The sequence below is a fragment of the Cyrtonyx montezumae genome, unplaced genomic scaffold, assembly GCF_038088225.1.
Source record: "Cyrtonyx montezumae isolate F1298 unplaced genomic scaffold, pur_monq_1.0 scaffold_1, whole genome shotgun sequence".
Taxonomy (NCBI): domain Eukaryota; kingdom Metazoa; phylum Chordata; class Aves; order Galliformes; family Odontophoridae; genus Cyrtonyx; species Cyrtonyx montezumae.
In genome coordinates, this window is record NW_027071825.1 from 25,423,312 (window position 1) to 25,449,580 (window position 26,269).

Sequence of the window (26,269 nt, forward strand, 5' to 3'; positions counted from 1 at the left end):
TTATTCTTTTTCTCTCCTTTCTTTCACGATTACAGAGTGGGGGCTTGATTCTGCTTTCCCTGCAGCCAGCAGAAAAGCAGCCCCATGATGGTCTTAGAGCTCTAAAGGAAAAGCTATGTTTACAAATTGAGACCTTGACAGAAATCACACCGAACTCCGCAACGTGTTTCACACATTTACAAATCTATGCTCATAGAGCTGTTATCCATAGACCAAGCAAGCATATCTTGCTTACGTTTTTAAACACTGTGATTTTCCTTGAGTACGTCTGTCACACTGCACATACTTCCTCTGTATTCCTAATGCTTTCAGAATGGAGCTCTCATTTCTCCTCTAACCGATGCGAACACTCTACGCAGCAGATCAAGGGAAGGAGTTATTCTTCTGCACTCAGCGCTGGTGATGTTGCACCTTGAATATGCTGTGCACCAGCAGGATGCTGGGATGGCAGAGCACCCAGCACAAACCAGAGCAGATTCAAAACTACACTGGAAGTCTCCAAGACTTCACCAGACCAAGGTGCAGCTGTCCTGATAGTGCCAGTCATGCTCTGGGATGGAGGCTGGGATGGCTGACCTCCAGACCAGATGTCCCCTCCCCATGTCCACAAAGGCCCCTCAGTCACACACTGCACCCTGTGCTGGCACTGTTTCCATCTGGGACCTCTGCTATAAGGGTTAGAATTCTCCAAGCAGACCTGCAGAAGGGAAGAAGAAATTACGAGGTGGTAAGTGAGGATCCCACTCAGGAATCGGGCTCCAAACTTTGATTTCAAGTCACCTGCTGCGCTCAATTTGCCCCAACTCGCTGCCTGGTTCAGAAGGAGAGCAGCTGCCAGGCACTATCGCCTCCCCCCAACGTCCATCAGGATCCTCCAAGCCCCTGCATCCTCAGCACGAGCACACGCAGGGCCCCCACGCACAGCAGTGCATGTAAGTGCAGAGCAAGGCACCAAGCAGGCAGCAGTCACTTCAGCAGCTACAGAACAAGTCAGTAGGAGGAGACAGCAAATACTCACAGTCGCTGTTCACAGGGTAATCTTTCTGACAAGGTAATCTCGAACACACTTTAACCCACGTACCGCTAACGTACCTCCGTCTTGACACTTTAAATATCCACTTTTCCTTCACATGAGAATTCGCCTCAGCAGCAGAGCCAGAGAAACAGGAACGTTCACTGCCTCTTCCTGGGTAGCTGGCAGTTTTCATTTCTCATAAGTGACTATCAAAGATTTTTGTTCAATTATATGCTCAAATTGCCAAATTGGGTAAAACACATCCTCTGCAGAACTATCATCTCATCCTTGAAACGATAAAGTCATCTGCCTGAACAAGCTTAAAAAGCACACGAGAGGTTTCTTCCAAGCACAGAGAAATACGAATCCAAGGGGAACTTGAGGTGTAGTCAACAAGGCTCAAAAAAATTCTTACCACTACAGAAATACACAGCCGAATTCCTGCAGTGTTAGCTGACAGGGAAACAGAGTGGCTGAGGTTGGAAGGCACCTCTGGGGATTGCCAGGCCATGCAGATCACCTTCAGGCAGCAGCAGCTGAGCATCTCCCAGCACAGAGATCCAGCAGCTTCTGGCAGGTGACTGTCATCACATTCAATGAAAAAAGAAAAAAGATGGGGGTTTCTCATCATTCAACAGAAGAGGAATGGTTACAGTACACCGAGCTCACAGTCAATGTCTTCTGAAACAGCCTGCTTCTTCAGAAATGTGTACATTTAGAGGACACAAACAAGGCTTTTTCCATTTCTGCAGCAGACAAGGTGTTTCCATCACGTCGAGGCCTCCAGGCCAGAAACAAGTGTTTTCATTGTAAAACATTAAGCTCCAAGCACTACAGGAGAGCAGCAGAACAAAAGGTTTTTATCATTACTCTTCAAGCTTTAATTACCTTTATCAAATGCCATAGGAGTCTAGCTATTTTTAAATCCCTCCACTTCATCTGTAATTAAACTGACTTAGCACAGATTTGGTTCTTCCCCACACTGCTCTATCCTAAATAAAACTTGGTATTTTCACGTAGAAAATTCCTGAGGATATTTACGGACCAATCAATCTCAAAACAGCAGCATCCAGAAACAATTCTGGGTTTGAGCTGTCAGTTAAAACCCAAACAAAATCCATAATCGGGAGGCAAAAGTAATACACTGAAATCACAGGAACACAGAGACTGGAAAAGACCTCCAAGATTTAGCAGGCAAAGCACTCCGCGTAGCAGAGGCAACCGGGCATGAAAAGATTTGGTTTTATGCCGTGGAAATGCAATTTGTGATCACTTAAATGCAAACTGACACTGCGCCTCTTATTATTACTTACGTGGTGTTCTGTTTGGATGATGAAAACTAAAATGTCAGCTTCCTTTTAATTTATTAATTACTTTCAGTCGTTTGTGCTGCAGCTAATAGCTGTTCCTAAAAAGTGTAGTATTTGCAAAGAAGAAAATGAGACATTAAGTACTTCTATGAGGCCCTAATTACTCCTATTAGAAACCGTCGCTGTTACTTAGCGATTTCTTTTCCTGAGCAAAACCCCTCCTAAAGCAAGGCCAGAATGCAGTGCAACCCTTCTGTACCCTACCCACAGGGCAGCCAAAGCAGCTCTTGCTCCAGCACTCGCACACATGGCTCACGTGGTGGCAGGGGGCAGCAGCTGATGGGGCTCTGCTGCAAAAGGAAACAAATGCACGCATGGCCACGAGAAACCATAGGGAACATGTGAGATTCTTGGTAGAGAGGCTATGGACACAAGTTTAAAGGGTGGAGGATAGGAAGAAGGCGCAGAGAGCCCGAAACATAAAATATTCATGCCGTGTGATTTAAAAGCTTCTCTCTTTGACCCGCTCAGAGCTGATCAATAAATGCTTTTCAGGAATATTCTTAGCATCGTGTGACTTGCAAATATGTGTTAACTCAAACTATAATGCACATCTCCGCTGCTCTGGCATCCTAAAAGAGTGCTAAGTATAGCTCAGAATCCGACAGTATTTTTTAAAATACCTCATTTGTTCCCTCTGCGTTCTTCTGCTTTGATAATTATTTCTTTTCTTCTCTCCCTGACTCACACACAGAGGCGACCGAAGGAGAATGAACAAATAGAGGTGGGAGGAGAGCGGAGAAGTGGCACCGACTTGAAAAGCTCTGAATGCCTTCAATCATCTGGAAAATCACAAGTAGCAACCTTCTAACTTCTGCAATTAGAGACTCATGACACGTACTGCCGAACAGCTTCAGCAGTTCACTACTACGTGCAATTACATTTTCGAGGCTTTTCCTCATTTTTATGCTGCTGCTTTATGTTCTCATACAGTATTTCAACAGTTGTGCTTCAGATGTCATGCTGAAGACAGCAAAAATAAGCATGCGTGATGGCATGGACAACATAAAGATACTAACTCTCATTCACAAGCCCATGGCACATCAGGTTTTAGGTTCCTCCTTCCAATGCCTTCTCAGTCTCCCTTTCCTGCCTAATTTTGGCAGTGCCTGTCAGCAGGTATTTTGAAAATACAGTATGTAATCCTCCAAAGGGAGCTCACACATCTCCACTTGCTGTGCCATGCTGCATGCAAACCCACACCTGCACAGGACTGCATAGGCAACTGGTCACATTTCAATAACCTGACTTTGTGAGACTGAAAATTGGTTCTGCATTCCCTGCAATTAAAAGACAGTGGCAGCTACAACACACTGCATTTCAACCCAGAATTTGGATAAATGTAAATCAGTATCTCCCAACTGAACGGGAGATATCCTAAAGAAGTGATATGTATTAAAGAGAGGAATGACATTTTACTTGGGAGAGAAAGAAGTGAAATACAAATTGGAAAAAAAAAAAGGAAAAAGTATTTTCTATCGAACTGAAAGGCATGAAAACAACACAACACTGATAAGGAAGCGTGGCTGTACTATGAGGTGACTGCAGGCTCCTTCTCTTCAAGGAGCTGCTTCTTCAAGGGGAAGCAGCAGTAATTCTATCACTGCTCAGGCCCAGGAGATTGGAGACCGAGCAAACAGAATGAATTTGAAAGTAATCCATGTCAGACCCGTTAATACCACAACATACATCTCCTTGACATTAACAGAGACCAACAGACACAAATAAAGTGCAGACAGCAGATAATCTGTTTATGTTTCTGCTCTGCTTTTTAAGTAAGAATGGATTTGGTGAAATGAAAGGGCTCACTGAAAGCTGTACGCTTTCAGCTATTGTTTTTTTTTTTCAGTAATTATTTAAGAATTCTTGAAATGAATAGGGTAAAAACAGTGGCTGGTTATTTCAGATTTCCACATTATGGATGGGATTGCTAGACAACTCAATGAAGACAGCAAAAATTATCGTATTTTTAAATACAAATGGGGAATATGAGAATAATAACTACTGGTGCACATTCAGTAGTTGCAACAGACTAAATTATGTATGTATATATATAATGCATTAGATGCTAAAGGAGTCTGTCAAGCGTAAATTAAGAAACAAACTACATTAGTATTTCACTTCTGAGAAGAATACGACCCACTATAATTAAGATAAATGCTTACACTTCAGGTACATGTAGCACACAGAACATTATTCAGTGTGTCTGGAATAGCCACGTTTGTGCTACAGCCTTTCCTAGGCAGGCAGGTGCCAGTGCCACCCCACCGACCTCACCATCCCCTTCAGCCCATCCTCTGTGTCTCCTTAGCAGAGCCACGCAGGGGATGGCAGCATTAGGGCTATTGGACTATTCAGCATTGAAATGGCAAGAAAATCCTCAAGCACTGCTTCAAAAAAACAGTCTTCTGGGCACTGCATTTCAGACATCTATTATCCACTCTCTTTCTTTGCCCAAGTACTGTTTTGTTGAATCAGGTGAGGAGGCCCTTCTAAACTCTGCCTATGTGCTGAACACATGTTCTGTGACAGTAACTTCCATTCTGCTGACTGCACGTAAGCACTGATACCATTCAAGCACCATCTTGTAATTGCAGGCATTTATGTGCATTGTTTCTATTTTAGATCTATTTTAAAGGCTTCATCATCACTCCATGACCTAGCTTCTTTATCTTGTCATTTCTGTGGCACTCACTGCAACAATTAACACGGCCTGCTTCCAGTGCCCAATTACAGGGACAACGTTACCCTGTAGATGCATAAGACAGCTTTTCAGTAAACTTGCTCTCACCAATACATCACTAACAGTGATGCACTCGGATTTTCATCTTGTTTCTCATGGGAATGAACCTTCCCCAGCCCATGTGGGGCTCCTGCCTCCCTCCCTAAGGAACTCAAGGGGCAGGAGGAGGGGATGCTCTCTGACTGGCACCTGACACAGAGCTGCTCCGTGCTGCCCATCCTACTGGGAGACAAACTGATTATGACTGTCATGACAGAAATGGAAAATTAATGACTTCAGACCTGTTATTTTCACTAAATTACATTCTTCCTTGCCTCTGCAATCACTGCTGGGCAGCACAGATTCGTAAAGGTGCTAATTTCTTGTGCCTGTGAATAGCTTGCTGCCTCCAAACACGTGGATGACACCTTTGTGTTCCTTAGAGCCTAGAACACTACAGCGATGACTTATGGATTTCTCTGAGTAGGGAAAGGTAATGTCCTTCACAAGATCAACCTTCACTTGTTTTACATTTTGGGTAAGACTTTCTTCTTCACGACTCAGACTTTGTCTGAAGTTCAGCTAACTCTGAACAAGCTGTCCTCACATCCATTCCCTCTCTGGTGTTTGTTTTGAGGAAAACTATGTTGTTTCCTAACATTCAAATTAGTTACCTTCTGTTTCTTCCAGAAAGGGCACCACAGCTTACTCCTCCATTCAAAGATGTGTCATCTTTATTCTGGGGGGTCAGCTGGGCTTTAACCATCATTACAACAAGCTCACCCTGCTATCTCCTTGTTAGCACCAAGCAGTAGCTGTTCCCGTGGGGAGCCAGAAGGGCTTTTGCACAGGCAGAGCAAGAGGTAAACGATAAAAACCCATCACCAACAGCACCTGCAAAACAGAGAGGCTGAGGAACACCACTACGCTGCTCACAGAGATATGTACTCCCAGAGGTAATAACTGTCTTCTTGAGTTTGCTGAAAGAGCAGCCCACTCCAGAAATACATTTCAATACAACACAGCACAGCAAGACCAGTAAGAGCAACGTGTACAACGCATCAAGAAAGCAGTGTACAACAGCCTGCCACAAGCCTTTGTTTCATCTGACTTCTGTTTTCACACACTTTCATCCCAGTTGAAAATGCTCCCATTTGGATTACAACTGTGAATCTTTGAAATGTTTTGATCAACAAAAACTTACTTGCTTTGCAACTGCTCTTCATTAAGTATTAATTGCTCGTGCCCTAGAGACTTCTAGTTCCCAATGTAAACTGGAAGAAGTAACGTAAAAATATTTGATATCAATATTCACACTCAGAAAGGCTACTGAACTTTTCTGTTCCCTTCTGATCTCACCCAAGTGATACAGTGCTGGCATGCCATGACTCCACCGGGCTCTGCTGCCCTCGCAGCCAGCAGGGAGCACCCAGGCACAGCCCCAGGATGCATTCAGTCTGTCAGTTACACTCAGACCCCTTACACCAGCTCTTCATCTCCAGCCACGCTGCTGCTATTCACCACACTCTCAGAACAACACAGTGCAGATCCTTCTTGAAGCACCATTTGCTGGAAAAGATGGAAAGCACCTGGGTTGCTGAGAAGCCCTGAAAAATCAGGCCAGGTCTACTTAGTAAACTCAAAGGAGTACATAGGAACTTAACTTTAAAGCCTCAGGTTTCAAAGTACATTTTTACCTCTTTCTGTAACATCTTCAAGATCACGATATGCAAAGCCCTCCAAGCCACGTGATATGATTTTTAGCTCAGGACGTGCTACCTGATAACCATTTGAGTAACGGTTATGAGAGAAATGCTTCTTGTTTTCCTAAATCACTCACTCCTAAGGTCTGAGAAGATCAGAACTAAGATGAGTAAGGATGGCTGTGGAAGCTTCTCTCCTCTTTCTTGCTCAGTCCTATGGGGAGAAATATATGAACTAATCATAAGGAGAGCGTTATTCCAGAAGATAATATCTGACAGTAACGCAAGAAGAAACACTCTCCAGAATAAGGCATAAGGTTTTAACCAAAACATTCTTCAAACACCTAAAATCGACCCCTTTCCCAAGCTTCTCACACGGACTGGTGGGAATTAATGCTCTGCAGCACCACGTGCATTAAAAATCCTCCAGCCACCGAACACATCCCCGGTGCTGCACGGCTTCGCTCGGTCCTGTTTGCTGTGTTTGCTTCCAGGTTTCTGCAGCACCTCCTGGCCCTGCTCCAAGCCCTCCCTGGAGCCCAGCCCGTGCCCAGATGGGCTCTCTGCGTGCGGCAGAGCGGGACAAGGACAATTCCTCAGCCTCCCATTTTACATAAGCCCAAACAGCAGCCCTATGCACAAGGCTTCACTCCAACATAAAGTAGAAACGCAGTGTCTTCAGGCTGGTTCTGTGATCCAGGAAGCACCCTAAAGGCTAGCAGAAACCCCACGGCCACGTCTCAAGCATTAAAAACATTTGCTTCTGACTTGCTGGTATGACATTCAGTGCTCACACCCCTGAGCATTCTTTAGAGGAATTTATCTCACAGGTCTACGTGGTCTGAAAAGGTCCCACCTTCTGTGTTCGTTGCTGGAGATTGAGATGAGCATCAGGTTTCAAATCCTGAAAGGCAGAACTCCACAATGCAGAGTCAGAAAGAGCTCAGCACAGACACACATGCAGCCCGACATGGCTCTTTACCTCTTATGAATTCACTGCTAATAACAAAACAAGTGTGAACTGAAGGTGGTCCATTTTAAAACCCATAGCTACATATCTGATCCGGCTCTGAGTCTTCAAAAACAAGGTCAAAATAAAAACAAGACAAGAGAATCTCTTCTGACCACTGCTGAAAGTAAATTTAGAATCAAGCTGGTTACCAAAACCACTAATACACTGGGAGAAGGAAAGAACCAGGTCTAAATGTAAAGCAACATTATCTAAATTACAACCATTTTCAGTATTATAAGCAATGGTTAGTAAGACAGGATACAAATCCACTGGCACCAAACATTACATTCAGGCTCTAAATCTAACTGTGAATTCACAGAACTCCGAGAACAATCAAATGCAAAAGTAATGCAATGTATGCTAATACTGCCCTAATTCTGAAGTGAAATGATTAATAAGAAAGCAAAGCAGGTCAACTCAAATACAGCCAGAGATGCTGCTGCAACGGGGCAGAAGGAACTGACAAAGCAAAATCACAACCATAACCTGAACCTGATTTATACGCATGAGATTATGCTCTTGCAGACAACAAAGGAGGCACAAATAATAAACTGAAGTGTGACCACCAATCTTCTGTTACACAGAAAGCTCTCAGAGGCTGTAAGAGGGCTTCTGGTAGCAGGAGTCAAGGAACCGTGTTAAATGTCTAACAAGGGATCTACACAACAGTAAGCAATACATATAGAAGGTCACAGTCTTCTATATGAAGCAAAATGATTTTTTCCATTTAAAAAAAGAGAGCATTTACTACAGGATTTCAGATTTCAACTCTATTTTTGAACGTTCAAATATTCTGTCAGTCAACACAGGCAGTATCAGATGGCAGTAATGAAAAATAAGATATAATCTCAAATGAATTCATTTGTTATACAACGCCTTTTATGTTCACACCATCTTATTTCACTCCAAGGAAAAACAGGAAACACTGTTAAATCACAAAATAAGAGCAAAGCAATAGATGGAGAACAGGTTGGGGCAAAAGGGCCGGACAGATCTATAACAAAATGTGGCCTGTCCCTTAGAAATTCAGATATTCTAATAAACGTTCCAATACAGTACTCTGGAGTTATAATATCATGTTTTTACTGTAACAACCTATATTTTAAGTTTCTCGAGAAGTTTATGAAATAATTTAAAATATCTTTAACATTTTTACATCTATGGAAAACGAATGCTGTTTTTAAATCACGCTGCTCCATTTGTTTATTGTGGAAATGGACTGAAGACATGAAGTGACACGCAGCAGCCTGGACCAAAACATTCCCTTTTTTCTTTCTATGCATTATAGCTATTTCACTTCACAGAGATGAGAAACATGACTCTTCTGAACATGCTTTAACATATCGTTTTCAGTTCAGCACACACACACATATGCACACTTTTATTATGCAAGTCTTCCCATTAGTAATGCTGGTGATGCATTTGTCTGCACTGTAATGGAGCTAGACATGAGTCATGTCATGTACCTGCCTAAAAATCACAAGTCTTGGGCTCACCATATTACCAGACCCTGAATACAGAGAACTGAGCAAAAGCTCCTTAGTATTGCCATACTAATTCCAGGATTCCAATAGGAACTCTGCTTGCAGAAGGAATGAACAGTTAGACCAAAATATCTGTAATTAATAATTGTAACAGGCTGCCAGTTTCAGAAGGGGATCCTGCTGAAAATATTGCAAAGTTCTGCTGGCTCCTAGACTGACATTTTTCTGTGTATGGATGCAAACAGTGTTAGCAGGCATGTCTGAAACGTCTCTTAGTACCTATACCTTCATTTCTCAGCATTTCATGTTGCCAGTTAACAGGAACCATGTTCCCATAACAAAATTGGTAGCATAAACCAAACATCTACCCAACATCTCAAGACACAAGCTATACAAGCACACTGTTTTTCAAATAATAACTTACTGTATGGAAGAGAAATAAGAGTGCCCACAGTTGTAGTGGGTTCCACAGGTTCAGTAAATTCTGTAAGTTGCTAATACTCAGCTGTGGAGATATGCTGATGGGCAGAGCAAACTAGATGCTGTTTCCAACTCTGTTCAATATATCAGCCCTGGTTCCACAGCAGACTAGTTTGAATGTTGGATTTTATTTCTGAATGAATGATGTGTTATTCCAGGAAAACATGCTGCTGATGACAAGTGGAACAACACTGCCATGCTTAACCTTACAGTGGCCCATCGAGGCCTTGTTTACTGAGGGATCCTGCTGTTGGCTTCCCTGCTATATTTTGTCATTTCTGCATTGACGAAGTTATTTATATTGGGTTAAGAAACCCTTTTTGCAGTGGACTGCCTGTAGCATCCAGGCCATTGCTCAGAGATGTCACTGCAGTGACACGTGGGCCTCAAGGCCTGCTGGGACATCACCCAGTGGAACCCAGGCCATGACCACTGTGTACCATTGGCACCTGGCAACATGCAGCCAGCTGCTGTGCGACATGGGCACCTACCTCAGCCAGATGCAGAACGAGGAAACCAACAGGGAGCCATCTCCAGCGCAAACATCATTGGTCTGTGCTCCAGACCAGCTGCCCGAGGCCCCAGAGGCTGCTGCTGCACCCTCCTCTGCAGTGACTGCTGCCCCGGTGACTGTGCTGAAGCAGGACGGCCTAGGCAGCGCTGAGCTCCGAGGCCCCTGAGGAGGATGCCACCTTTCAGCCAAGGAGTGACAGCACAGCCGATGACCGCCAGCCCTCGGCGAGCCCATCAAATGCCACAAGTCTGTTTGGTGGAATGATGCTGCCAACACCTACACTGTCACTGATGAGACAGAGGGGCTGCAAACCACAGCCTCATGAAGAGAGCTCATAAAGCACGGAGCAGGGAAGATTCCAGCCACTAGGGCAAAATGGTGAAGCTGTCCACAGTGGTGTGGCTCTGGAAAACACCGGGCCCAGCTCCTGTAGATGAGGAGGGAGGGAGCACATATGAAGCAAGCTTTGGCAATGGAGGTTCTGTGTCCTCATTGCTTGCTCAAGGCACTTCTCGGGTGAAAACACCAGCAGGGTTATCATGGTTTCAGAATGCTTTAGCCAAGCTGGAAGTTGAAAGTGAACAACAGATCTCTTAAAACACACATTTCTCTTCTGCAATTCAAAGCCGCATTCCTCTCATCCTTCTGATTTTCAGCCTTGGCACGCTGTCAACTAACTCTACTCCTCCACATGATTTTCAGTTCCTCTTCCAACACAACACCAGCTCCAACAGTGATGCTGCTCGGCTGCTCCAAAACAGCCAACAAAGAACCAGGCAGAAGAGGACAGCTCCAGGTACCCTGCCTGGCTGACCTCATGAGCAGGGTGCAGGCAAGACAGAGAGCACAAGCACTCAGCTAATACCCCATAGTCTAATGGTCAGTAGTTCAAACAGATCTGTAACTACGTCATTTGTATCAGAAACCTCATGCTGATGGTACTGATGCTAACAGTTTTCCTTCCTTTTTTACACCTACAACTTTGGATCAGCTGCTGTTTATCAAACTAAAACTTCCCTAATACTTCTTACAGTAACCCAGAACCTCTTCCTGACATGAAACAGACATCCTTTGTTTTGCTGCCAGCTGAAAAGTCAGGGCTGCTTTTCTACAGGATCAATAATTACATTTCTCTCTTGAATCTCATCTGCCTTGTCAAATTTAAATCTTAGCCCAAATAATTCATAAACAGATATTCCTCACCTACACTGTATTCCAAACCTCTTTTTTTTTTTTTTTTTTTTTTTTTACCAACGTAGAACATTTTCAGCTTGCTATAAATCCCTTTTACAAAGACAAAATCAGCATCACATGAACACTTTGTTGTGGTTTTTATTTTCAAAATACAAGCATCACCAATGCAGCAGATTCATGAAATGAGATGGCCACCAAGCGCAACTGTACCAGTGCCCAACCATCACAACCATCCTTTCCCCCAGAAGCACTTCCCAGGCCAGGGTCATTTAGAAGACAGGAACTGCAAATGCACGAGGAAAACACAGGCAACACTTCCACCTGGACTTCAGCAATAACCTTCATATACTCTCATCAAGATTGAAGGAAATACAAAGTATCTCCATAAACACCATCTGAAAAGTTAATTCACCACCAAAACAATCTGTAAATTTACAGATAAAAGCAGTGGCACATCATATTTCTGCCTGTTTGCTGCCACAACATCCAAATTTAAGTAAAAAAAGGTACTTTGTTTTGGTACAACAGAATGCATCCTAAGCAGAGCTAGGAATAGACACCGTTCCTTTGAAGGGCACGATCCCTCTTACATCCTCATAAAGGCTTTTACAGAAGTGAAGTAACAGCAAAACTGAATTTAAAATTCATATTCAAATGGAAAAAGAAAAAAAAAAAAAACAACAGACATCAAGCACAGAAATAAAGCAGAGTCAGCAGATGAAACTAATTAACTGGTTCCCAAAATGCTAGACACCACAAAGTATGGTCTCCTCAGGTCCTGAGTTGAAAGACTGAAGATCTTAAAAATAATTTTGTTATGATAGCACAGAATTGCATTTGTAGTTATTAGATTTTTTTACTGTTTCATGTCATCTTCATAAGCCACTCCGAGTTACTGCCTGGAAAACATGAAGTAGCCAGTACTCCAGAGACAGCAGCGTGGGGTGAAGGCCTTTCACAGCCAGCCTGCTTGCTGCTTTGGTTTTGGTCGTTTCAGCACAGACTGTACTTATCTGACTCCAGCCACAAAGCAGTCCTCAAAGCCCTTGAAATGAAGAGAAAGCTGCCACCGAAACCTGCTGTTATGTGACTGTTTATAGTTCTTAAGTATATACAAATGTATATACATACAAGCTGCGTGAGCAATCGTTCAAGAAACCGGAATGCCAAAAATCTACTGGGTTATAACATGATTATTTTATGCTCCCATTCCCCTACTGAGGGCACAGGTTTAAAAGGAGAGCAATTTGTTCTTGACCTAACAACAACTGGTTACTCTCATCACAGATTTCCCTCTGAAATATTTATTCTTAGCATACTATTCGCCATTAAAGATCCTAATCCACAGCCCCCTGCAAAAACCTTGCTGAAGCCGTGGGAAGCGTCGCTGCCTCCAGCAGCTTGTCCCACTGCTTCTAGGGCAGATCACCTTCATGCATCCCAGTCCAACAGGAGCCAGCAGGGCTCTCAGGGAGTGACAGAGGAGACCAGAACTGCCGAGGGAAAGGAGGTGAGGCAGGGCCCTGCTTCATCCTGTTGCTGGAACAATTTAAACCGCCCCAGGTTTAGTCAGTGAGCATGAATCAGAGATTTAAATGGCACGCTGTGCTGAAAAGGATCTACAGAGATCTCAGTAGGAAAGATGGGGGGGAATATATCTTCCAAAAGGACACGAGTGTCTTGGATTTGATGTTTGTAATTTAAGCACAGACATCCAGTACAGTGGCATTAAGCAGCACCTGGCTCCAAAGCCCCAGGCAGTGCACCAGGAGGGCCTACCCAGGACCACGGCAGCTCCTGCCCCACTGCACATGTCCCAGTCCCACCTCCCCCAGCAAAGCTGCTAACGAGAACCTGTGTGCTGCTGTCAGCTAATAAGTGTTCAGAGCCTGGGGCATCAGCAGACCTCTTGTAGAGGTCAGAACGGATCCGCCTGAGCGCTGGAAACATCATCTGTCCATTTACAATTATAAATGTAAACGTCACACAAGAACAGCTTTTAAATAATACATGCCCAAGTATAAATAACCATCCAAGGGCAGAAACCTTCACTGGATGCAGGTACTCAAAGACATTCCTACCTAAAGCATGGGAAACGTGAATACCTGCGTGCTCTGTGGGTGACACACGTTGTCCTATCTCTGGGAGCTCTCCATACTCTCCCAAGTCATTATCCATTTTTTCCATGTAAATTTTCACTACGTGGATTCCATCCATGAAGCATTTGAGATTATTCAAATAATTTACAGAATAAGAAAAACAACAACGGGCAGATGTATTCCATGCTAAGAAAAGCAGCATAGTCAAGATGCAGAAATGCCCCCACACGATTAATGCTGACATCTCTGATCCTCCTCTTCTCAAAAACTTTTATTTTGTCCCTTTTTCTAACGTTGCTGGTCATAAAATGTAAGATTACAGGCAGGGGCGAACGCCACATGCAAAAGGTAAAACCTCTTTCAATCACTGCACGTATCAAAGTTCCCCGTCAGAATCAGCTCTGCTTTGCTCACAGTGAGCTGCAGGGTGATGAGCATGAGGAGCATGCAGCGATCCTGCCACGTCCTTCTCAAGAGGGTTACGTCTGGCAGCAGGCAGGGTGGCACGGTGATAAAATCCCAGAGATCCCCAGGCTATTTTATGGCCTCAAATGGCATTTCCCAGCCTCCCATCAGCACAGCTGAAAGCACGAGGGCTTCCCTGTATTCACCCTGTCCTTCACAGTACCTTGATAAAGGAAAAGCCCGGAGAAATTGCGGATGTGAAGGTGAGATTAGTGGCTGGTAATGCTTCCTTGAGGCTGTGCTGAGGAAGAGTGCCCTCAGCAGCTACAACCATATCACAGAATCAAAGAATCAATACGTAATAAGGAAAGATGAAAGAGCGCCGTGTTGAGAACCAGCTGTGGGAGAGTATACAAACAAATCCATTTCCCATCAACTTGATATCCCGTCGCAGCAACTATCTTTTGTTTGTACTGAAACTCCACTTGTCTTATGCAGAATAATAAGCTAATGAAACTGCAAATCATCACGTCGATCCACTACTCTCAACAGCCTATTTCCAGTATCTCTTAGTACATCACTTGACCAAAAGAGCCATTCTTATTAGCTTTGCTGAGGGTGAAAGGTAAGCATGGCTACAGACACTCAGCTGGCAAATAAATACAGTAAAAACATTTGTGAAAACCAAATAAATGCTACTTTTAAAAGGTCTTCATAAGCCGTACCATGAAAGGTGGCTCATTAAAGAACAGTGAACTGTTCAGCAGAAGACACACAGAGATTCTGCTCAAAAATAAACCTAGCATGACACCTCGTGCTTTACCAAGTACAATCACAAGATGTGTTTGTAAGCAGAAGTGGGAAAAAAAATCTTTCTGTAAGAAAATCGGTAAGAAAAGATGTCAAACACAGCCTTGTGCTTCTGGTGACCACAGTTTTCTTTCTCTGTAAGGAATGTTTTAGGAGGAAATCACTTGGCTGTTCCTGGAAACAAAGAAGCACATGGTATGTGGTGAAGAGCAAGTTACTTTTCTGGCTGCACTCAGGCTGCTGTTACAGGACTGGGATTTTCTTGCCTTTCCTCAGGCTGAACACACATGGCTCCAAACACAGGAACACAGCCGACCTTCACACTGCTGAAAGCACAGATATCCAGAGAAACATAATGGCACCACGGACTCTAGCTGCACTAAGGAGCTGAACACATTTGGTTTGCTTCTCCTCCCTTCAATCTCTTTATTTAATATCTTACACATACGTAACCATTTTCTTCTCCAGGCAATCTTTTTTCAAGGAATGTCAAGTTTCAGCAACCCCTTCGATGTATCTATCAGTGGATGAGCTCGCTTATTACCTGTAATACCAGCAAAGATTTGTTCAAATCTATTTCTTTGGTTACCGCTGTGTGATTTCACTGCTGTGCATTTCAGGCATATGGGAGTGGGATATATATTTTCCTAAACCATTTTTGTCTCAGAGATGCCAGCTTTAAAAGTCTCAGTACCTAATCAGATTTTAATACAAGATCACAAAACTTTTATACAAAGACAGCCTGAAAAATCAAAAGTGATGCGAAATTTCTACTGGAATTTTTTTAAACCCACCAAAATGTCCAGCACTATCACCTCAGAGACAGAATCTCAGAATTCAGCACCAGCTGGACTCCTCAGGCAGCATTAGTAAAACAGCAACAAACCTCCCTTAAATAACATTTGAAATCATGAGTTTAAAAAGCACTGTAAAGGATTGAAAGGCGCTTACTAAATTTAAGAACTCACGTGACTGACCACCATGTCAAATACTGCTGTCTTGAGAACAGCTCTAGGAAACGCAGGCTTGAACTTGGCTGGGGATGTTTAATTCCACATTCTCCAGGTTTACACAGAACAGGTTGAAGTGCAATCTTAAGAGTGAGCAAAATTCCAGCTTCAGATAAGCAAGTCAGCGTTCCTGCACCGAGTCAGATCGATGGTTAAAGAGAAAGAAAGCAAGGAGGCTGGGTACCTGCAATTCATGTTCAGGGTAGGGGAGTTCTGCTAGATTCTCTCCCCTCAAAACCAGCCTGAGGACAAAGGAAATGATCAGTGCCATGCTTGGGACGCGGGGAGGGAGGTATTGCTGCCTGCCCCACAGGACGCCACACCAATCCAATGGGGCTGTACATACAGGGTTCAGCTAAGGCACTATTCAGAAGAGCAAGCTTGTATACCTTGACGTGCTTGTAGCTACAGCACCACACAAATAAACACCTGATGCCTTCAAGTGGGGTTTCTTCTTTTTAGCGAAAGGTTTGGTCAGCTTCAAGGATTTCCTAGAACTTAGTGGATTTCCAGAGGTCACACCAAAACCTGTTTACTGGAAATGCCAACAAAGCCCTGAGCACAGATGCAGAACTACTTCATTGGGTTGAAACCAACCACGTGAGCTGGGAGGAATGAGACATTTCCCCGCTCGCTGGCCAAGTCTCGTGCACCGAGAACTACGTAGGCAGGAAACTAAGTACATCACCACATAGAGCACAAATACAGGTCTGGCTTTTGAGATGACACAGGGTTGAACAGCCTTCTGGAGCAGCCAAGAGGAGCCTTCTGAAATAAACAGCAGCTTCTCTAAGGAAGGCAACAGACACATCGCCACAGACGACAATACGTGCAAAGAACGCTACAGGCTTCTCCATAGTATCTGTCAGGGCTAATCATCAGCTCAGCTTAGCTAGAGGAATGTTTCAAGTCATATTTCAATCTGCTTTAAAGGCTGTGTGATGACAGAAACCAGCACACAAACTCTGAAGAGAGAAAGCAGGCAGTCTCAGTCGGGGATTTTAGACAGGCAATGCCGAAGCCCTTCGGAAGGCCGCTGGAACCCAGAGGAACTCGCACAGAACAGCGCAACATCAGGGAACTACAGTCAGGCTGGGTTTGATATACATCATACTACTTTATTCCATTGTTTCATCTTTCTTACAGGTTTAAAAACGTACAGGGGTTCAGAACCACCTCCACAAAACAGAGAGTACATCAGTAAGGGAGAGCTAGAGTCAAACCACAAGTGTGCGAACGTGGTTAGCTTCCATTACAAAAAGTAATAGGCACGATTTTACATATGCGTTTTGGTGAAAGAAGGAATAATAGTGCAGTGTTAAAAGGCACCAATAATCAATAGTTGGGCCTTTTTTTAAAAGCCAATAACCATCTAAGAAAATTACATTTGGTTCAAAATAATAATTTCAGTGTTTTATCGACTGGCATGCATCTGAACCCCTGGCAATTTATTTCACAAACCCGATGTGCGCCCCTGCAAAATAAAAAAAGATTTAATCGGTGGACCTGAAAGTCAGTTCACTACAAAAGGAAACACTGAAGCTCGTTGCCTGTATTTAATACTGAACCGTCTCGTTCACCTTCTCCAAGAGCACTTGTCTAGCAAATGTCTATTCAACAACTGCACAGGAGTATTTCTCTTAAAACGAGTACAGTGTTTTAATCCTGTAGCATTGACCTATTCCATGTGCTAGGAAAACATTAGGCACGGATCACAGTTTACATTTCCTCTAAAAAAAGGAAAAAAAAATCTGAAAAGAATACAGTATGTGCAAGCTAGGTTCACACAAAGGATCGGCAGCTACAACAGTAAGCTACTTAGACTTCCCAAAGAAAAGGTTCTGGTATTTATTTGTAGTTTTCTAAGCAGTGATGCACACTGCTGTGTGCTATTACCATATCTGCGTTAGGATTACCTGTGTAGACAATAAAGGAGAAGCTTCAGTACACCCTAAAGGACACTACATCCATACCGTGTGCTAATTTAACAGGATCGAGAGAATGAAAGACGAAGAAGTCCTTACGTGCGGGCAGCTGCAGTTACTCAGCTTAACTCGTAGGTGCCCTCAAACTAAAGCCCTGCAACACGAAGGGATGTAAAGATGCACGGTACGGAGGGGGGAAATCAAAGGAAATGAGAGGGGGAGGTCCGGTGACAGCTGCAGCAGAATGTGCCGTTTCATCCAAAAGCATCACGCCCCGTGCAGGTTGTGTGCACTGCGGGCTGCCTGTGTAACTGAGAATGGTACGAGGTGTGAGCAGAGACAGAGCTGCTTACAGATCTGCAACATCTACTGCGAGTCCTCAGGAATATAATTTACGGATAGCCACTTACTGTGTAGTTGATTGTTTCCTCGTTAATATATTTAAATTCAGAAGGCTACAGTATACTCCGACACAAAGATAGTAAGACAACTTTTCTACGAGGGCGAAAAGAGAAGGTAGTAACTAACTGGTGTGTTTTGTGAGGAGCCCCCTGCCACGCAGGAGCTGTATCATGCCCTTTGGAAGATTGAAGTTCTGACTTTCTCTGCTGTCTCTGCTGAACGGCTCTGCTCACAATTTCACTAGAGCTACAGACAGAGTCCAGCGACCCCTCTTACAGCAGCCTTTCCCCGAAAGCACTTTTCAACTCATCTTTAACAGTATAGCAAACTATTCAAGTAAACATTTCTCCTCTGGTAAGTTCCCAGATATAGCAAATGCGATCGAAACTCCACATAGGATGGCACGTGCCAGCTCTCTAAATGGAGCAGGAATTAGCCCGTTTCCTTGGCTTAGGGTCCTGTACGTCCCTGTCCTTCAAACGCGTGCAAGATGAACACATGGTCTCTGACAGCCTCCGCAGTCCCAGCCTGAAAACACTGTTGGAGAGGCTATAGATCACACAGTTGCAGAAACTATTGCTTATAGCAAGCCACGTCGTTAAGAAGGAAAGCGCAGGGTTCTCCAACACCCTAGAGCTCTCCAGCAAGAAGTATATGATATAGGGGAGCCACAGCATGTAGAACACACTGGTGATCCGAAACAACACCATGGCATAGCGGCGGTCGGGGCTGTGCCCCGTCTCCCCAGCAGCGTCCACTTCGTGGCTGGGAAACCGAGCCCTCCGATCGTTTATCTCTTTGGTGTGCTGCCGGCAGATTTTGAAGATGTGGAAATACGTGAAACATATGACAAAGGCAGCAGGAGCGTACAGTAAGCACACGATAAAGCCAGTGAAGTAGGCGTTAGTTAGCCAGGAGGTAGCACACCACTCAAAAATATCTCCGTGGTAACCAGGTTTTCCCCAACCGAAAAAGGAAGGCAAGAAGATCAGGCAAGAGTATATCCAGATCAGAATTATGCATATTCTCAAGCGACAAGGTGTGACCAGTTGATTATAGGAGAGAGGCTTTGTTATAGCGAGATAGCGATCCACGCTGATGCAAGCGAGGCACGCCATGGACACGCTTTTCAGCACAGAGATGATGTATCCGAACACTTGGCACGTCAGGGACTCGTGGACGCCTGTTGAGTAGTGGAGCAGGGACAGGGTGGGGACCAAGCAGCTCACTCCAACAAAAAGGTCGGCGTAGGCCATGGTCTGAATGAAATAGCTGGTGGTGTAATGGTGCAGAAGCGGGGCGCAGTGGAAAACAAAGATAACAGTCAGGTTACCCGCGATGATCAAAAAGGTGAGCAGGACGATAACGACTGTCTCAAGGATACAGACGTCGACTGCATTGTAGTGACCAAATCCCAGAGGGCAGGAGAGGTGCTCGGACACATTCACCACGCTGCCGCTCATATTCAGAGTCCTCCACTCAATCCATCGCGACCGGTTCATGTTTTGAGGTGGGGACCGCTGTGACTGGAGGCAGCGAGCGGCCGGACTGCTCCAGCGTCCCACGGTCTCCCCCGCAGCCACCGCCAGTGCTTACATTTGGGAGGGTTCTACAGTCCCATAGCTGTTGATGCTCCTCAGCATCAGTGCATCACCTCTGGCACACCTTAGCTTTAAGGAAAAGAAGAAAGAAAAACAGAAAGAAAGAAAGAAGGAAAAGAAAAAACAAACAACAACAAAAAAAAAGCCAGAGAGAGAAAGGCCACTGATCAGCTGCTCCAGTGCTCTTGAACAATCCTTAGCAAACACAAGGCACTTCTAAAGCAAGCAGGTACCATGAAATAGTGAACTAAAAACTCAAGAGACACTTCCATCCCCCAGGGTAAGAGCCGGGGGGAGGGGGGGGGGAAAATCTGACTTATATTTTCCTGAGAAAGTCACTGACTTTGGAACACAGTGGGGCGAGAGGAGGGAGGGAAGGAACCTCAGCACGGCTCGGGGTTCCTGGACCAGCAGGTGCTAGAGGTCATCTTTTAACATCTCAGTTTAAATCAGAGCAAAACTTCAGAGTCAAGGAAAAAGTTCATCATCTAACGCTGCCTTTTCTGGCTCCGTCTCGGAGATGGCACTCCGTCTTATCCACGCTATGTGTTAGGGAGGTAAGGAAAACACTTTTGTCAAGGTTAATTCCAACAGACTCACCACTGTTTGGGTATGAATAATGAATTTTATTTGGAGGGAGGTGGGTGGGGGACAAGGCAGGTGCGTCCTCTGACTGCCCAGGAAGCAAGCATACATCTCACATACAACGAGGAAGATCGTGTCTAGTCATTTAAAGATCAAAATGCTTTCAAGATAGAATTTGGAGACTTCTGTCAGTATTCACAATCCCTTCCAACAGCGCCTGTCACGATTATCAATGCCAGGAGCATACCTCAAGGTCCCCACAGACAAAATAAATCCTCTCTTCAATTCTATTTCAGCAACGGCAATTTAAAATCATCATCTTTGGAAGCTCTGCCGTAGCGGCTACAGCAGCTCAGCGCTCGGGAGTTCAGGGGTACAGCCATGGCAAAGCTCACCTCTGTAGCAACACCTGAATCATTTCACAAACCCCCACACCACGGTGACAGAAACTTCCATCTGCATCCTGCCGCGATGCTAACGAAATGCTGATCTGTCCAGAAAAGCTGCCATTGTTTACTACTCCATCATCCCGTTGTTTTGCTTCCTCTACGTGGTTTTAGGGCTCCTACATCTGTAGGTGAGCAGCATGATAAAGAACTGCTTAAAGCAACTGCTCTTCTAATTGCAGGACGTTACCTTGCTCAATGCATTCGCAGACGGGGAGAAAGCAAACATTAGGAGAAAGCATCTTCTGGGTTCAGTTTTAAGTAAATACTCGATTAGTCCCGGAATCGTTAGGCGGGTAATTAATTGCACACACTCGTGGTTTCTGAAAGGCCCCAGAAACGCCAGAACCGCCTTCATCGGAGAGTTCTCGAGCCCGGCGGGGGGAGCGAGGGATCCACACACAGCGATCTCCAAGGTCATTCCGGAATTACGCTGGCATCTGCTTTAAGTCTCTGCGAAAGTCCCCGGTGCGTTCGGCAGCCCTCGCTGCGCCCGCAGAAGGGATTTCAGCTGCCAGCAAAGAAACATTTTCTCCGATTCTGTCGCATCGCTCGGAAAGAAACCGCTCCCGCCGCCGTTAATGTCCTGCCGCCCATCCCCGCGCCGCGCAGAAAGTCCTCCGCATTTTGCAACGCCCCGGAATATCTCCGCTTATTCCCTCCGTCTGCGGAGCGCGCACAGAACCGCTACTTTCTCCTCTTCTCCGTCACGGCAGCGGGGAGGGCTGCGTCCCCCCCGCGCATCCTCGCCAGCCGCCGCCCGCGGGCTCCTACTGGCCGCGCTGCGGCTGCGGCCGCTCCGCTCCGCTCCGCTCCCCCGGCAGCGCCGCTCGCACCTGAGCCGCCCCTCCCGCCCCCTCCTCCCGGGCCGGCGCTGCGGCGCTCGGGCGGTTCGGGGCAGCGGCGCCCCCCGCAGCGCAGCGGGGGAACGGCGGCGGGGCCGGCAGCGCCCAGCGCGGGAACGCGGTCGCGGCCGCGGGTGAAAAGCCACGCGTGGGAACGCGGCCCGGTGGGCTGAGGAACTGCCCGCACAGACCCACGAGAAAGATGATGCGAAAGGAGGAAGGTCTGGAAACGGTTCGTTTGATTAACGGCGTGCCGCGGCTTGGCAGTGATTTTGTCAAACAGACTAAAACAAAAATCAGACTCACGTGAACATCCATCGTTTAAATCCTGGTGTATGGGAGCTGTTGAATCGCGGCCTGAACCACTGATGGAGCACCTGAGGTGAGCACTGAGGCAGCCGCAGGAGCACAGGTGAAGGCGATGCACTGTGTGAGCAGAAGGGGTGCAGTCTGGCTGCACCTCTCCCAGACCCCATTAAGGGCTGACCACCACTGGGGAAGGCTCTCTTGTTGGAGGTCCCTCCTATGTGGAGTTTTTCCCTGTGAGCCCAAATCCTCAAAAACAGATGAGCATTTCTCTTCACATCAACTGTCTCTTTTCCATCCTTTCTATCCTTTCCAATCTTTCTAATTACACCATCTATAAAATATATCTAACAATACCATTTAGTATTACTCGTTTTGTTAACTTTGCCACTTACACCTGGTCAGACTCATTCAAAAACATCTGCAACTGCCCTCAGTATCGTACCTGTCTGCAGGCATGACAGCACCCCGAGGAGGCCTGCAAGCACAAAGGCAGCCCCCCCACTTCCCAGCACAGCCCTGGTCCCCCATTCTGCTCCCTGCATCCAGCTCCCCATGCGAAGTACCCACACGGAGCCCCCATCAGCCTGCAGGGACACGGGGTGGCCTTAAGGTAGAGCAACACAGATATGAAAACACCAATCCAGTGTTTTAGGCTATGGATCAGCAAAATACACGTGTGAAGAATGGCATGGGAGAGCCTGACGAAGGGATTCCAGTGCCACAGCAAGGCAGAGGCAGGGCTGCGGTACGCAGCGGGCAGCGTGGCATGGCTCCAGCGCTCTGAAGCAGCACAAAGTGTGGCTGTGTGATGACAGCAAGTTTGAAGGATGGAATAAAATAGAGAATTCACCTCAGGGCCTCAGCACGGCTTGTGGCTGCCACGCAGAATGCATCCTTGGAGCTGGGCTGCGTGCAGGAGGTCCCCACACTGCAGGTGGCAAACGGGAGCACGCTGTGCTCATCCTCTTCTAGCGCATCTGCAGGCAAATACCAGCAAGGCTCAGAGACCCAAGGGCACACAGATGAGGAACACAGAGGTGTAAAAATCAAGCTGAGCGCACGAAGAGCACTGTGCTCCATCCAGGTTTGGACACTGGTGGCTCCTGAGGTTGCCACACCACAGCCCTGATGGACCAGCAAGCAGGCACTGCTGCTACCTGGCTGCTTCACATCTTGAAGGGGAGGCTTGAGCACTGCCTGGCAGCTAAGAGCAACAAAAATCAACAGCAAACCCTGCTGGCTGGTGTTCAGTGCAGGTGCAATGCTTCAGTTGCCTCAGTTGCAGTGAAGGGACAAAGTGAGGGAGCGGACATACCGTATTTGTGAGCAGACCTCCACGACAGCAATAAGGACCCTGCTGCAAGCTGCCTGCAGCCCTACCCTGTGCTGCTCCCTGCCTCGCTGCCGGCAGCACTGCCAACAGCAGCAGCCTGACTGCTCCAACTCGAGCAGCAGTTCCCACGAGTTTGGAGGCAAATGAGAATTAATTAAAGCAGAAATCAGCTGTTTTGACAAACCTCTGCAATCTCAGGCAGTGCTTTACAATACGGGGCAACGCTGCAGCGTTTCATTGCAGGAGGAATGTTAGAAAGCTGCACGGGAGAAGTTTTCTGTCTGCAGATCAAGGACACATCAGAGACTATGGCATAGCTCTAAATAAAGCGTGCTTCAGGATTTTCATATTCGCATCTAAAGGAAAGGAAGTGAGAAAGCACAGTTAGATTGGACAAAGCCAGTGGCTGTCACATGGGGGTATTTTACAAGCAGAATAAATCCTATAGTTGGTTCTGTCCAGAGAAGGAGCAGAGCACTCCTAGCAATGGGAAGCAGCAATTCCACACCTTGCTTACGAATGAAACAACAGCAGCTGCCAGGCAGAACAGGATGCTCACACCATCCAACCCTGCTAAAAACAAACAGAGGGGATGGGGCCTCATAGAGAGACGGCTGTGAAAGCAGCACGACGTGTGTGACCCTAAGAGGAGGTGATGAAGCTTCTCAGACAGAGAAAGTCCACACACAGCTCGACTTAGGAGCTCTAAGTAAATCTATTTCCTGTTTCAGGTCTTCCAGGACAGTTTTCCAACAAACTGTATGATCAGCTGACGACATGGGCTACATGTCTATGTGACTACAGTTGTTTAATTTCATAATAAATGTTTTCAAGCCATTGATTAGAGCACGGAGATGCAGGTGGGAGTGTAGGATGAGGAACATAACAGTGATGTAGATGCAGACCTGAATGACAGCGTCGGTTAACAGCTCTCTACCAACTCGATGTCATCTCTTCTGCTCAGCTCTTCCCATTGTTTTCCTCTACCCACCTTTCTCAGCCTATAGAACAAAGGTGTTTCTGCAGCCTGCTGTATTTTTACCTTTACTACCTCTGGCATTTAGGGGTACACAACATGATATGAGCACGCGTTTTGATTTTCGTGCCTCCAGGACAATGCTGTTCTAACAAGCCTGCAGCTTGCAATGCAACTCAAAGCAGCAGAGGAGGAAAAGAAATGAGGATTTTCATTTTATAACACAGTGGCCCACATACCCCAGTGGCTGCAGAAAAAGAAAAAGTGATGAGCTCCACTATGCTGTTTTTTGGTACCAGGCTGGAAGGAGACAGCAGCTTCCTGAAAGGTCAAGGAGTGAAGGATGCAGGAAGGAACTACTGATCCTTTTTCCTGCTGCTACGTCCCAGCAAGCTCTGGTGCTGCCTGCTGCTCCTCTGCTGCACTCATTCCGCCTCCAGAGCTGCTTCTAATGTGACAAATATTAGCCAGTGTCATACAAACGTTAGGTAATTACCATTCTGCCATGCAGAACAAGAAATTGGCAAAAAAACTATCATTTCTGTGTTGTGATGGATCAGTACAGAAACCTAGCACTCATGTTTGCAAGCTTCCTGTGCAGTCCTTTCATGCTCCTATTTAGCAATTAGCATCAGCACTTCTGAAGCTACAAAACTTACAATTGGCTACCAACAGTATTCTTGTATTCATTCAATATTAAGCAAACTTGCCAAGTAAACTGCTGCCATTGCCTTTCAAACAGAACTACCTGAGATGTCAAGAATTAGATGGTTACTTTTCTGGGTCCTACATTCAGTAAGGCTTTCCTTTGGAAGAGGGTTCCCAAGATTATACCGATGCTCCAATGATAAATTCACACGCTCAGTTCAGGGCAACAGGCACTGCCAAACTTCTGAGCCTCAAATCAATCAGAATGAAACACCCTGGAATAAACCATCTATGAAGAAGTGAACTTTCCTCAGGGAAATGCTGTCGAATGTAACGAATGGTGATATTAGCAACCCTTAGGAATTAAACATAGCATCTGCTTTGAAGAAATAGCACTTCAGATCAAAGCAGTGTAAGGACACTGCAACTAACTGGCTGCAAGGGATGAGAAAAGCCCCCATATGAACACAAATGGAAGAACGGCAACAAAAAAGTCTTAGGGTGGTACGAAAAAGCTCTGAGATGCACCCTCAGACACGATCATGCAGCTGCAACCACAACTAGTCCACTTGCCCTTACACCAGCAGAAACATCACAGGGATGGAAGGGACCTCAAAGACCACCCAGTTCAACCCCTCACTGATTTGGGTACCCTGTTCCTATGCACTTCTCAAAGGCACACCTTGACATGGCTGTGATTTTACTAATACCCTTTTCTGCAGCAAGCCAGGAACTAAATCTTATACATACGTCCAATTTGGTATTCTAGAAGCACATCAACAACTGGACACTGAGAGATGATATGCTCAAAGGCACTCCTGCTGACTTGGCAGAAGCATAAGCTCTGTCAGCATCAGCAGCAATTCAATGTCAGCATACCTAGAGTAACAGCTTTTAATGTTACTAAAAAAAAACCCCAACACTATCATCACCTACTTGCACTTTTCACCTAATACAGCCGAATACTTGTCTTAAACTACAGCATGGCCTGCTAAAAACAATTTTGTCTTAATGAGTTCATACAGTGAACAATCTGTTGCAGCCTTGGTTAGGAAACCAAGTCCTGAGGCCTGTCCACCAGCAGCTCCTGAGATACAAACCTGAGGGTCACACCATGCACACCTGCCAGGATTTCAGAAGCACAAGTTTGGGTGCAACAACGAGTAAAGCTGAAGCACGTGCAGATGTAATTTCCATTCTTCGTTGTCTTCAACAAGATAAAGCAAACAAAAACAACCTGTCCACAATATTAACTACAGTTCACCCAAGAGCATCACCTCTGTTTTGCCCTCCAACAGCACAGAGCTCAATGCCAAGCCCACGCACCCACCCACTGCTCTATGACCATCCTTCCCACCTCAGCACAGCAGCTTTAACCTGC

General features: G+C 45.7%; 2 protein-coding genes across 4 annotated transcripts in view; both read right to left on the minus strand.

Moving 5' to 3' along the window:
• The window catches only part of RABGAP1L (RAB GTPase activating protein 1 like), a 181,601-nt gene that overhangs the window by 102,346 nt on the left and 52,986 nt on the right, over window positions 1-26,269 (minus strand). The window lies entirely within an intron of this gene.
• Window positions 16,916-19,647, minus strand: GPR52 (G protein-coupled receptor 52). Its single transcript, XM_065746836.1, has one exon. It carries the CDS (start codon window positions 19,645-19,647, stop codon window positions 18,562-18,564), a length of 1,086 nt encoding a protein of 361 aa, XP_065602908.1. The 3' UTR covers window positions 16,916-18,561.

What these genes read in the sequence shown, in the direction of transcription:
- GPR52 (XM_065746836.1), bottom strand. Translation starts at nt 19,647, where the DNA reads ATGAACCGGTCGCGATGGATTGAGTGGAGGACTCTGAATATGAGCGGC.